General features: G+C 41.2%; 1 protein-coding gene across 3 annotated transcripts in view; it reads left to right on the top strand.

Moving 5' to 3' along the window:
* The window catches only part of rxraa (retinoid X receptor, alpha a), a 102,042-nt gene that overhangs the window by 56,402 nt on the left and 31,617 nt on the right, over nucleotides 1-14,023 (top strand). For all 3 annotated transcript variants that reach the window (XM_063889302.1, XM_063889303.1, XM_063889301.1), the window contains exon 3: nucleotides 5,411-5,649. In XM_063889302.1, the coding sequence (XP_063745372.1) occupies nucleotides 5,411-5,649 (239 nt within the window). The remainder of the gene's footprint in view (nucleotides 1-5,410; nucleotides 5,650-14,023) is intronic.

Here is a 14,023-nt window from a genome sequence, read left to right as displayed (position 1 = left end):
TGTTTGATTGTGCTGTAGCAAGAGCTTTATCAAAGTCTCAAGAGAATGCAGGATTGGATAAAAGCTATAGGGGTATTAACCTAAAACTGGCCGTCCTCAATGCATCCTTCTGGGAGCGCCCAAAGCTTTATGATGGTGACTATTGATTCCACTGATCATAAGCAGAAGATTTAAAGTCAAAATGGCAAACCGGACAGTATGTGATTTACTGAGATTTACGAGCTCTGTCTTTTCTGTTTTTGCTGCATCCCACGTCCTCGTGTTCCACTAAATCTCCCCCGTGGCACCACTAGATGAATAATAGAGGAGGAGAGTTAGCTGCGCACTGAGAAATGAGCATCTGTCTGCTTGTGCTTAGCTCATGCTTATGACTGTAAATGTGAATTTTAGAAAATGAAGATGCATTGTTTAGAAGTAAGGCTAAAAAGACAGAGTGTGAAGTTATTGAGCTTCTCATTCAAACACAAGTAAGAAAAAGACAGATATTGAGGTTTCATCTGCACTCGGGATACTTCAGGCTAACAGGGGGTGTAGGGGTGCACTTCCCATCTATAATGCATCATACTTTGCTGTTGGCAGAGGCAACACGAGCTCATGGGTTGGTAAGTGCAACCATTGGTGTTAGCTCTGCAGTCAGCTGAGTCATTTGTAGTCTGTATAAAGCTCTGATAGGGCAGTGGATGATAATCTTTTTGGGTTGTAACCTTTTTCATAACAGATTACATTTGCATATGAGCTTTTCAACGAGAGGAATTTCCTCTGCTGGATTCCTTTCAGTCCTGAAGAGATCATTAGATACGGTGTATTCAAGTCGATTTATGAGGTACTTTAAAAACCAAACACGTTTACAGCCAGGTGCCATACACATAGGCTGTGCCTTAGCGAGCATATTACACTAGCTATCAGAAAGGCATTAAGAAAGTAGATTAAGTGTGAGATAACATTATGAATAGGGGATCCAACAAATACATGTTGTTTTAGATTTGTTTTCGCAGCAGAAGTACATTTCTTTCTTCTTCTGTCACATTAATAATTGACAAAACCCAGTTATGTTAGGCTCCTTGTCATGTTCTCAATCCAACATGGGAAACAAAACTTTCAGAAGAACTATAAATCAAGCCTTGTGTCTCACTTAACCCACACTGTAATTCAGAGGTGAGGGGAGGTGGTGATATTGATTCCGGCCCACTCAGCCTATAGTCTGCCACCTTTCCCCAAAGTGTCTGTTAGCTGACACATAGTGTAACCTGTGCTGTGTTCCTTCTGGATGTACGTTCCCCCGCCATCAATTTGGGGTTTAGTGACATAGTGTAAATATAAAACTCTTCTGCCTGGATCCAACTTACATTCACACCCATGCATCTTTCTGTTGTCACAACACAATTCTCTTTCATTCATAACACACTTTTTATAGGTAGTTCTTCCTTTTTGTTGCCGAACCAATGACAGATGGTGTTGTTTTCCTGGTAAATGACGGCCATATATCCCAACCGCGACAGCTCACCAGTCAGAAAATCCGTAAACAAAGGTTGTTTCAAGCGTTGGGGTGATCGCTGTCATTTTTCCTGTTCAGCATCGTCCCATTTCATCCGTCCTTGTCTCAATCATCCATTTCTCATATTCCAAATACGCGAGCCAGCAACATGCAGAAAGCAAATTGGCAAATTTTCCTCCGTGTAATCACACCCAACGTCAGAACAAAAGCTGGAGAAAGGCGAGAGCGAGGGAGGGGAACATTGTTTAGAAATAGGAGATGCTTGTATGGACTACAGAAGTGATAAGTGGAGGGCTCTGTCTGCGCCGGCCTGGAAGATGGGCCCTAATTTGCTTATTTGTAACTGTCAGTTGTGCTTTTGTGTGCCCAGCGATCCAGGCCAATTGACAGGCGGAGGCACAGAAGCACTTTAACCCGTATCCAAACACGACTCAAGCTTTTTGTGGACGACTGCCACCCAGTTCTCGGAGGCTTCAATCGTTTTTATTACCCTGCTTTGCCCCTGCTCACTGGTTTGCTTTTCTATCACACTCTTATCTAATATTGCGGGCATGTGTACTTTATGAAACACGGTCACCGTGTTTCCCCAGGACTGCTGGTAAATCGTGCATCACTTTTCAGTTCCACAGGTTGCATGTGAAAAAACCCAGAGTATCATTGTGTCACAATTTAACTGAATTTAAATAATTAATAAGTCCCCCTCTCCTCGTATCCTTTTATCTTTTGTCGTCTCCTCTCTTCTTGTGTCCTTGTTTCCTCTCCTCTAGTTGTTTCCTCCAATCTCTTCTCTCTGGTCCTTCTGATCTCCTTGTTTTCCCTCCTCATGTTGTTTCCTCTCCTTATGTAAGGTCTTCTCTCTCCTTCTTTTTCCTTCTCCTTTTTTCCTCTCCTCTAATGTATCCTCTCATCTCCTTGTTATCCTTCTCTTTTTTTCCTTAATTCAAATGCTCTCTTCTCTCTTCTCATCTAGTTGTTTCCTCCCCTCTCCTCTAATGTCTTCTCTCTCCTCTCATTCCCTTTTTTATTCTCCTCTTGTGGCTTTCTCTCCTCTTGTTTATTGTCCTCTTCTCTTTCCTCTCCTCTTCTCATCTCATCCACTTGCTTCCCCTCATTTAATTGTTTCCTCGCCTCTCCTCTTTTTCTCCTCTCCTCTCTCCTCCTCTCCTCCTCTCTGGGGAGGATTAGGACAGAGTCCTTTTCATCCTACTGTAATCCTACACTGGCAACCCAACTCCAACATGAATAAACACACACACACACACACACACACACACACACACACACACACACACACACACACACACACACACACACACACACACACACACACACACACACACACACACACACACACACATTTGCTTTGAGATATCTTTATATTCTGAGTGACGTTTCAAAAATAGGACCATTTAATATGACACAGACAGCCTTACAGTTAGCTTCATGTTGATTTGGATAAAGGAGATCAGAAGGAATGATGGGTGATTTCTCAGTAAATTTTCTGCTCCGAAAAAAGCGAGTGAGAGACATAATGAATGAATTGGGCAGAGAGAGAGAGAGAAAGAGATGTAAACAATGTGATCTACCTCCCAGCCCGTCTCCGTCACCCCCCTCCAGAGGGAGCCTTGCTGGGACTCTTGTCAGCCGAGCTCCCCCCCTGCTGAGACCCACAATGGCAGATTGGCAACCCTAATACCACAGCTCTCTTTATCTGCCTGAATTAAAACCCAATTGGCAAAGGGTTATGGGAATTGCTGGATCAGGGAGAGCTTTTTATTTATTTATTATAATTTTTTTGTGTGTGTGTGGGCGCATTTTAGGGGGGAAAAAGTAATCAGAAGAAGAGAAGCTCGAGGGGTATCAGTGAGAGGATTAAACACTGAACTAATACAACTCGATGCAGAGCCGTTGTTAGCCCTTTATTAAGAAGGATGCGTATTTGTTTTCAGAGGGACAAGGCCCATTTGTGTATGTGTGCGCTTGCAGGAAGTGCTTGTGAGGCAGGCAGGATGTGCAGGAAGTGTTTGGCTTGGCGGAGCTGCCAGCTAGGTTGCTGCTCTGAGGATTGCTGATGCATGGGGGCATCCAATGCAAAGATTCCCTGCTTTAGTCAACCACAAAGAACACACACGCACTAAAAAAGGAATTCCTGTATAGTCAGCTGGGACGGAGACGAAGCACTCCAGGAAAATAAGCCGTGAAGTGGACCAGGCTGTCGTCTAAATGAGCCATCCATCAGTTTTTATTCCTCCGCGAGGAAACAAAGGAACCTGGTCACTTATGAAAACGCGGGAGTGTGATAGACAAGCCACACTTATTACATAATAGTCCCCGCTGCACAAAGTTGCACTGTCAAAATAGGACAGGGTGAACAAGGAGGGTATGCCAGGACAGAGGGCTTATCAGAGGTGAACTTAAGCTGGGGAGGTTTTTTAAATGCTTGTATGGCAATGGTCACGAGGTGTAGGTCTTATATAACTTCATCTGACTGTATTTATTATGATTTTATACACCCATTTTCTTGTAAATATGGTCTATTTTTAGGTTTGTCCAGTAAAAATGTGGAAATATATTTAATTAACTTTAATATAACATAGAATACTTTCTAAAACAATCACATTTTTGGCATTTGGCTTGAAAATTATGGAAATAATAAAAAAAATATTAATAAATCAGTGAATCGTAGATAAACCTCCTTTGATGAACTGCTCATTGCTTCTTTAATAGTGATTATATAAACTAAGCTAATTCTCAAAATCCCAAATTAAGTTTACAAGATTACATTTTATGTAAAAAAAAAAAAAAAAATGGGATTATGAATTTGTAATGCTATAATGTGTGTAAAAAGATTAACTCAGATGATTGCAAACAAGCAACATTTAGGATTTTGTGAAATGGCAAGAGGGGTGGGAAGGGGTGGCTTAGGCAAGGGACTCCATATCCTTTATTTAATTTTTTTTTTGTATTCTCATTTTCATAATGTGTATCTGTATATTGGTTTCCTTCTGTGACTATAAAGCAATACAGAGTTGGTCACTAAAAGAAAGATAGACTATAATTTGCATTGTGGAAGATCGAGCAAAGAAACACCGTAACATTAGACACTTGCAAGGAAAAAAATGTGAGATAATAAATGAAAGCACAAAGAGGGAAGTGATCCATCCTCCATCATAAGAAGTATATTCAGATAAAAATGGGCAGCAGACGAGACGGGAGGAAAGGAGTTTTTATCAGTGCAAATTCAACCTGTCTGCAAATTCTCTGCAATATATCCTCCGCCTGTGCTCGCGTTCCCTCCCGTCCCGTATCTTCAGTGTTGACAGCTGATGGGACGAGCCCTTTCCGTCAAGGTCAGGATTAGATTTAGCAGCACATGAGCTCTTTTACATTACACATGACCTTATCCTTATAGCTACCTCTGACTTCAATGTCACTCCAGATTTCCCCTTACTCTCCGGGGCCCACTACTCCACTCATCAACCACATACATTATAGATATACATCCTGTCCTCATAGATCCCTGAGGGAAGCAGTGAGATAAGGTAAACCCTTCATACAGGGACGGAAAACCACTTTGTAGACACCAGCCTCCGTTGACTAGCATATCGTTTGATTTGTCTTGCATGTTTTCTGCCGAGTTGTCTATTTCCCTGAACCGTTCTGAGAGTTAACATCTGCTTTCACTCTTCACCACATGTGTTGGATACTTGGTGCCAGCCACTCAAAGGAGGCAAAAACACAAATGAGCTCAAGTGTGAAAATGGTCCTTTTAATAAATCTGAAGGTGTACATAAACAACATGTTGAGAAAAGATGGTGTTAGAAAATTAAAGCTGTGAAAGTTATAAAACTTGAACAACCAATGAATATGTCAAATGTCTAATTTATTTTCTTTTCTTTTATCTTTACCATCCAGACTCTTCAGGCCATCTGACCTCGTCGCCCCTGGGCTCCCCCACATCCCACAGAGGAATGCACCCGTCTCTATTAAGCCCGACGTCCATGGGGCACTCGGGCTCCCTGCACTCTCCCATCAGCACGCTGAGTTCGCCCATGAACGGCTTGACATCACCCTTTTCCGTCATCAGCTCGCCCATGGGCCCCCACTCCATGAACTCGCCTGGTATGGGATATGGCCCCAGCGTTAGCCCCCAGGTAAGGCCTGTCACAGACTCGCAGATAAGCGCATGCACAAACGTGTACATTTTTAAATTTTATTATAGCTGCTCAATTTGCATACTTCTTTACTTACATTTGCTGTTGAAATGTCAACATTTCAAAATGCAGTGCACTATGAGTACTCGGATGGGGCACTCATTTAGGTTGAAAGACTGTGGAAAGCTCGACATTTCTTACACTCAACAATCACCGTTTCACCAGAATGGAAGCGGCAGGAATGCTGTGATTGCATGTGCTCCAGTGAACACGGCATTATACAAACGAACATGTTTTTTTTTTACGATTTAATAGACATGCTTCTGTCCTGGTGTCGGAAATAAACTATTCATTTTATCAGTCTGTAATGATTTGCTACAGAAAATGATAACTATGCTAGCTAGATAGCTAACGGCTGTATTCACTTCCAATTAGAAACCAGCAGCTCCGTGCGATTTGAGACAACACTACCAAAATGTATACACTTCACAACAAGGGAAGTATCCAGTTGAGACGCATCGATTGTTTCCTTAAAGTTACTTTCATTCACATGGGAGCTCTAAACCTACCACTGTGTCTTAGTAAGATAAAGGTTTTATGTCATTGAGAACAATATATCGCAAAGACATCAACATTTAAATTCACATTTGACAAAAAGACCAGAAAAATAAAGTCAATTCAAGTCGAGTACAATGTAATAGCACTCGAGTATTGAGACAGAGAAAAGTGTGTTAGTGTACATTTCATGTAAAGCTAAATGTAGGCTAACATGCTAACACACACTATCACCAGCAATAATGTTTGTTTTTTAATCTTTAGTTCGTTGGACACTTGAAAGTTGTTGATGTGTGATGTGTTGGAATTTAATTCGTCTGGCAGATTTCTCCTGCGTCCACTCTTTTTGCTGAGCTAAGCTAAGCTAAGCTAACCGTCTCCTAGATGTAGCTGTAGAGCATAATGTTTTACGATATATTCTGCGGACCGTACGAAGGTTTTGTGAGGTTTTGCTGTGTTTTCACACAGATATACACATACCCCGTAAACTTACCATTAAAAAACTGTTGAATTTGATCTCTTACAAACTGTATTCACATGTCTAAGTAGTACAAATTACAGTTTCACTCACACACACACACACACACACACACACACACACACACACACACACACACACACACACACACACACACACACACACACACACACACACACATACAGTATAATTTTCCTAAGCCAGGCCTCAGCAGACAGAGGCCCCGCTTTGACCCCATGCCACAGTTAATCAAGGCCTATTCAACTGGGATTGCACAGTACTTTCCTCTGTCACTCTTTCTCCTACATCTCTGGTCTATTTGTCAGTCTCTCCAGCCTCTTTCTGCGCTTGTCTCCATCCTTTCATTCCTCTTCTCTCTGGCTGTCCTATTTCTTCTTTTCTTCCCTTCTCCTGTTTTCTTGTCTCATTCACACCATCTCCATTTCCTGTCTCCATCAATAATCCTTTGGTATTAAAAAAAACACACACAATTAAGACATCAAAGCCTGCAGTGGCCCAGTTTCCGTCTGGAGCCATATCTGAAATTGAAATTGCCCCCCCCCCCCCTTAAATGCAGTGACTGCCCTTTTTTTGTGTTTGTGAATAATTGTGTTTCTAGTGTGTCGGCAAACGTGATGCTGTTTGGGATGGGCTCCCTTTGCTATTGTTGGGCTTATCGCAGAAGTGTCCCACATGTAATGGAGTCAAGGCTGGATTAGGGGCACTTTCAGAAAGCGGCCGGAATCCTTCATTGCTAGAAAGCCTTCCCCCCTCCCACCCCCCTTTGCCAGCCCTCTCTTTTTCTGGTTCTTCAACACTTTTCAATTCCAACACTTTGATCTGCGTTGCTGTTTCTGTCCTTGAGCGACACACTTGGTATGCAGGTTGGATATTTAGGTAGTGAACGTTACAGTTGTCTGTCTCAGTCTTATTTGAATAATCTAAACCGGGAGCTTAACTGATTCTTTTACTAGTACAAATGTTAAATATGTTTAAATTATGGGCATCATGAAAGGTATTACACGCCTCACAGTAGGTGCTTTCTTCTTTTAGCATTCAAACGTACTGCATCTTGGCCAATCCTGCCATTTCTACCAGCTGTATAAAGAGCAGGAAACAGCTGCTTCGGCCAGTTTTAATACTGTATGTACAGTAATTACAGCATGTATTTGACTTGTGTTATGGGTCATGTCTGGTTTCCAGTCCTTTACAGTGCTGTGTTGTATTTAACTTGCTGAAACAGCTGGTATCAGAGCGAATTGCAGCCAAAAAGGTCCATTGCCATCACTTATGTTTTTTGTTGTTGCGATTTTTGGTCTTCATTTTTTACTCTCCAGGACGTCAAATACAGATAATGATCTGACTCAAAATGGCAGCATAAGATCCTGAAATTAAAGGGCGAGGTATCGAAAAACGATACTGCTTCTGATGGGATTTTTGGTATCAATACTGAAACAATATCATCTTTTGAGAAATACAAACATGACTTTCAACAAGCCTTTTTCAGCAAGGGGTTATAGTTGGGAGGGGTAAGATTAGGGTGGGGAATGTACCGCCCTTGTTTTCAAGGCTTACCACCCATTTCAATATGCCAGTGTGCAGTTAAGTAGTCAAATTCACTCTGTCGTTTTTCAGTAATGACTGTATTGTGTGACTAAATAGCAGGAAATATTGCATGAGCAATTTAGGGGTTTAGTATTTTACAGAAAGACACTTCAACATGTTGACTGCAGGTGCTAGGAATTGAACCACTGACTGATTGGAGACCAGAGGACAATTTTACCCCCTTACCCACAGCGTCCTATATTAAATTATCTTTAAAAAGTGATGCAATTTGGTAGTTTGGTTTACTTTATTTTATCTGAAACACTTCTCTTTAAGTCCCCCCATTTACTGTTTTAATCATTAACTGTTAAATTGTTTTATATAATTAAGTTGTATTACTAGTTTCCCTAAATTACCTTTAATCATATATTTATACACCAGTCTCCAATTTTAGGTTATAGGTGTTAACTAATACATAAATAAATGCATTTACCTGCATTCAACTACACAATAGTGTGACGTAAACCGATTGTTATTATATTTTTGTCTTTTTGTATTCTGTTCCTAAATGCTAAATAGCAGGATTTAAGTCGAAAATGACTGAAAACCCTTTTTTAATTACCCAAAGATAAGAATAAAAGCACAGTTAGAGTTATTCCACCAAAGCTCCAGTGCCGTATGAGTGCTAGTGTTGAAACATTTCAAATAAAACCCAGCTACAAATCTGACAGGTACTCATGTTCGAGGATTTGAGCCGTTAACCGTGAACGTTTACATATCCGAGACCATGGCAGCTGCTCACTGTTGCTCGGCAAAGGCGGGGTGTGGCAGTTTGATGTGAGTGGTGCGGCTCAGAGGTCAAAGCCGGTGTCGGGGCCCTGTGGTCGTGAGGCGCAGCACTTGTGATGAGATGTGATTTAAGTCAGACGGCCAATTCCACTTGCTCTTAACACTCGGCTGATTTGCTGTTTTCATGTGCAGTTGACTGGAAACGGGATCACAGCATAGCCTCCTCCCTACTTAACCGCCCAGAGGCTCTTACAAGATCCCCGCCTATGCTCAGAACACACACAGAAACACACACCTAAACGCATAAGCATGGACACACTTACTGACTGTAAACTCTCTTTCAAGTGACCACACAGTTTGCTTATGACATATGTTGAATTCTTCCTATTTTAGGTCATACACATAGGTCGAAGAAGATAGAAAATCATAGAAGAAGTCATCACACATTTGCTCTTTTTCCTGTTTACTTTGTTCTTGCTGTCTTTCTCATCCTGTCTTATTAATGTAAGTTTAATTTATTTTCTCCAATTGGAAGAAGTTGTCTTGGTTGACTGAGTTTACCATCAACTACAATCATCAGTGTGTATCTTTTTAGAATAGTTCTCAGATTATAGACTAATATAATCCAGGTGGAAATGCTATTCAACCACTCTGGTTCTGGTTAAAACCTGTGGCATTTCCAATGACAATCGGTATAAAAAATGAGCTTTAACTATCCCCTACATCAAAGTCGTAAATGACAACATGATGGAAGCCGAAGATGGAATGAACAACGCTCCTATTCTTACTGGAATCTTACATCCTCAGTCAGCCAAACCACATGTAAAGAGAGAGACGTTCCTTTATCATCCGCCAATTCTTACATCTCAAACAACAGTACTTCCCCTCGAGCTCTTCCCCCAACATCCAGAAACACCGACATGCTGTGGTTACATACTTCCAAGTATGTCTCGTCGAAGTCTGTGCATCCTGGATATCTGCTATGTATATCGTTGAGAATCAGATCTGCATTGTTCTGAGGAGGGTCACACACATGTTTTGACACAACAGCTTTGTCTGCATGTCTTTCTTTAGGTGGTTTTGCTGTTATTAGGTTTGTCGTTTTTTGCCCCGGGAAGTTATCACGGGTGCGGAGCCAGGCCACCGATAGGATCAGTCCCATCAGTGGTCCAATCTGTGGGCTTGAACTCCTTGAAGACACAGACTATCATTCGATTACAGGCAGCACAATTCTCCCAAGCAGCTGGAAGGGATTACACACAGGGTTGAGACACATTCTACCCTCCCGATGACAATGGTTAGAGTTGTTTGGGGGTTGTTTTGAAAAGAAAAGTGGTTCTGTATCGTGAAACCACTGCAGACTCCCTCAATCTGTACCCCTCTGGCTTTCCAAGCTATCCCATAGAAACATTACCACAAATCCTAAACCAACAGAAGGCCTCCAGTGTCTCTCAAAAGGTTGTAGAAATACATATAAGCTTGAGTGTTCTCCGCAGTCTAACACTAATGCAAAAAAGGTGTAAATGTTTTACAAGAAATTGAACACGGTCTTAATAAGTTATAAATGAGCGGCGTTGGTGATGTCAGGCACCCGTTTTTGGGTATGCCGTATTCAGGCGAGGGTCGCTAGGAGACTGAAGCACAACACACTCAAGAGAAAGAGAGGACAAGTAAGGGGGGGCGGAGCGTCGTGGACCTCAGCCCCTTCCTGTGTGGGAGTAATAAAGGTCCATTCCGCTGCTCTGGTCTTTGATGGACCTCGCTGTAGTCACTCTGCATGACATCATGGCTGCATGGCTCTAATGGCCGCACAAAGAGGCTGTGTGTAGCGTCCCAGGAGAACAGTTAAGGCTCTCTAACGTCAATCAACCCTAAAATGGATGGGGGGGGGGCAGATTTTTTTTTGCCAAAGCTGTCTCCAGGTAGCAATTACAAGCCGTTTTAGAGACCATTTTTTCCCCGAGCAATGGTAGTTCAGTGATGTGTAACTAATGTGTTGAATACATTTAGTTGTGTCCCTTAGTTTACTGAAGAGAAAACATCAGGTTTCCTTAGAACATTTTCCTGTTAGTAGGAATAAACTTTATTAAATCGTTTCCCATTTCCCATACTGTTGTTGCTATTAATGCAAATGTCCTGCATCTGTTTCGTATTAAAGCTGTTCCAGGAGTCCGGGGATCAAATTCTCCTTTCTTTCCCTTGAACGCTTTTCTTCTGAAGCATGTGCAGGATGTTTTGCTTTGGGAGATGACGCTGACAGTATAAATGTGAACAAGACCAGGACCGTATATCCTGTAACAACAGAAAACTTGCTGGAACCGAGTGGTAATGTAGTGAAAATCGAAATGCCTAAGAACGCACAGGTACTTTCCATGGCTTTTTTTAACCGTTACTTGTTCTGATAGCACTGGAGTCTGTCTATGTGTTCTGACTTGATGGGGGGCCACACAGGAGACGAGCCATTTAGGAGACGGCAGGTATAAGGGATCCAAACAGTAACATTAGGTTTTAGTTGCAGAGAGACGCCTCCTCATGCCTTGCGGTTTGAATACCTCAGGGGCACACGTTTATTTAAAAGCTTCAGATAATCCCTATAGGGTTTTTAATTGCATCTGTTGGTGTGATCTTACAGCAACTCAACACTGACTGCGGACAGACATGTATGCCGTGGCACGTCAGTAAACTATAACGATATGACTAATTCTAACTTTAACACACCTGTGAATCCTGTGGCTGAGCTAAGAAAGTTGGTGTCAAAAGAATGTATAGCTTAGGGTTTGTAAAGACCGGAGGAGGCAAACATTGGTCGATCCACATTTAAAAAAACAACATTCCTGAAAGATAATTAATGCAACACCAGACTATTTTTGTACAAAGTACCGAAACAAGATAAAATAATGGGTAAAAATTCACAGAATTGTGCAGTGATGACTTATTTTTGTAGTACGTCCTGCAAGTGAGCATCGAAAGGGGTCCCTGTACAAAAAATAATGGGATTTCCCTTTGGATTTTGGATTTCAGCAGAAAGAAAGATCTTTGGCAAACACACGTTTATGATTCTTACATGTTTTGTTCAGAAGCCTATTCTCATAAAATTAAAACCACTTTTCAAAGTCAATTTTTGAGGCGAAAATGCAATCGCTAGAAGTAAAAAGCAAATGTTTGGCTATAAACAAACTATATCACGGGCACATGACGCCGCTAAGCTAACTTTAGCGTGACAAAGTAGTTTCATAAATATGTTTTCACAAGTGTCAAGTCATTTCAGGCATCGACCCAAAAACAAGTAAAAAAAAACATTGACTTTGACACCACTCTATTAGGTCTGTCAGAACTTGTGTGGATCTGCCCCCACTTTTTGTATTTTAAGATCTCTTACTCATTGGGATAACACTGATTCATACTAAAGCATTAATCAATACAACAGATTAGTTTGTTAGTGGTCAGGAAAAATAGCAGTGACCAGTGTGGGTGTTACATGCTAATGAGGTACAAATCTTGGTCTATTAAATGCTGACTGACATGTTAGTGGATTTGTCAGTCTTTATCAGCTGGAAAGTGGACAACGGATATCCAAATGACTTGAATGGATGTAATCAATCTAGATTTTACTTACTGCGGGATTGTGTGCGATTTGGCAAAAGAGATGGCACTCAGTTAATTTCCATGTAGCCTACAAGACGCCGCTAGTATGATGAATGACTTGATGGTAATGGACACACTTGAACTGTAATCACTGGATGGCTCATTTTGACACTAAAAATACTTCTTGATCCATCACTTAATGATATGTTTGACCATTTTCAAGGACTTGCTGGAGGATATAGCAGAGGGCAATGGAAACAGTAGTGGAATACTAACAGGTTGATTTACAGTTGGAAAATGGAAATATTAATCGCTTATTTGACAAAGGGAACGGATGGTCAGTTGATTGCGGGAGGACTTGTAATGGACAATGGAAACACTTGAATGAATCACTGTTTGACAGGCAGATGACATACATGAGCATGACCACATCCACATAAAGGTTTGTTATATCATTTATAAACAGTTTTGAACTTATGAACCAGGTTTTCCCACATGGCAGTGATGACACAGTAGGATCAAATCTGTACTTTTCCATATCCATTCTTACTACACACGAAACCAGATGGATGAACATTCCAGAAAATGAAGTGAAACTACATTTTGGAAAGCAGATTAAGGCTGGTTTGTAGACTTTGTTTGCACAAAATCAGTCAATCACAATATGTAAATGTCTGAAAAGTAAATTGAAACATGAAGTTAGACGGACTGAAAGGTAACCCATTGATTGATCACTTGTGATGACTTGTAGTTATGAAGAAAATAGATGTATGTGTTGATGTGTCTAAGCATTTGGTTACTACATGGATTTTTGAAATAGTAAACCAATAAATGTGTGCTATGGAAACTGATCAAATCATCAAGATTGAATGGCATTTTTCCAAGCTAACTTTTGTTAAAAGCAATCCAAACAGGTTAGGTTGAAAGTAAATATTGTGATTTATATCCGAAAGAAGCAAAGGAAAGGGATTGTCACAATTCAAACACTCCATGAAAAATGTATATAGTGAGGAGGATAAAAAGTAGACATTGGAGAAGTCTGGAGTGAAAGGAGAGAGACTCCACGGTTTTAAGAGCTGCTGTGTCAGTGGTAGGAGCTTTCCTATAATAATAAAAAAAAACAACCTTTATGCTCATCCACCCACACACAAAGCCAAAGGGACACAGTAGAAAACATGCATGCATGCACCCATGAAATCCAGGACATAATATGCAGGCACACACACACAAATAAAAATACACTATGCATACCAGAGACCCAACCCATATGTGCACACGCACTCCCATTGATGCCAAAAACACTTAAACAAACACACACACACACACACACACACACACGCAGCCAAGCCGAGGTGAGACAACAGCTGAAACTCACTCCTCGTATTCCCACTCCTCTGCTACAAGGCTCACTGCCTTTCATAG

Source organism: Eleginops maclovinus, chromosome 8 (genome assembly GCF_036324505.1).
Source record: "Eleginops maclovinus isolate JMC-PN-2008 ecotype Puerto Natales chromosome 8, JC_Emac_rtc_rv5, whole genome shotgun sequence".
Lineage (NCBI taxonomy): Eukaryota > Metazoa > Chordata > Actinopteri > Perciformes > Eleginopidae > Eleginops > Eleginops maclovinus.
The sequence above is the reverse complement of the archived record's forward strand: the minus strand, read 5'-3'. Positions and strand labels throughout refer to the sequence as shown.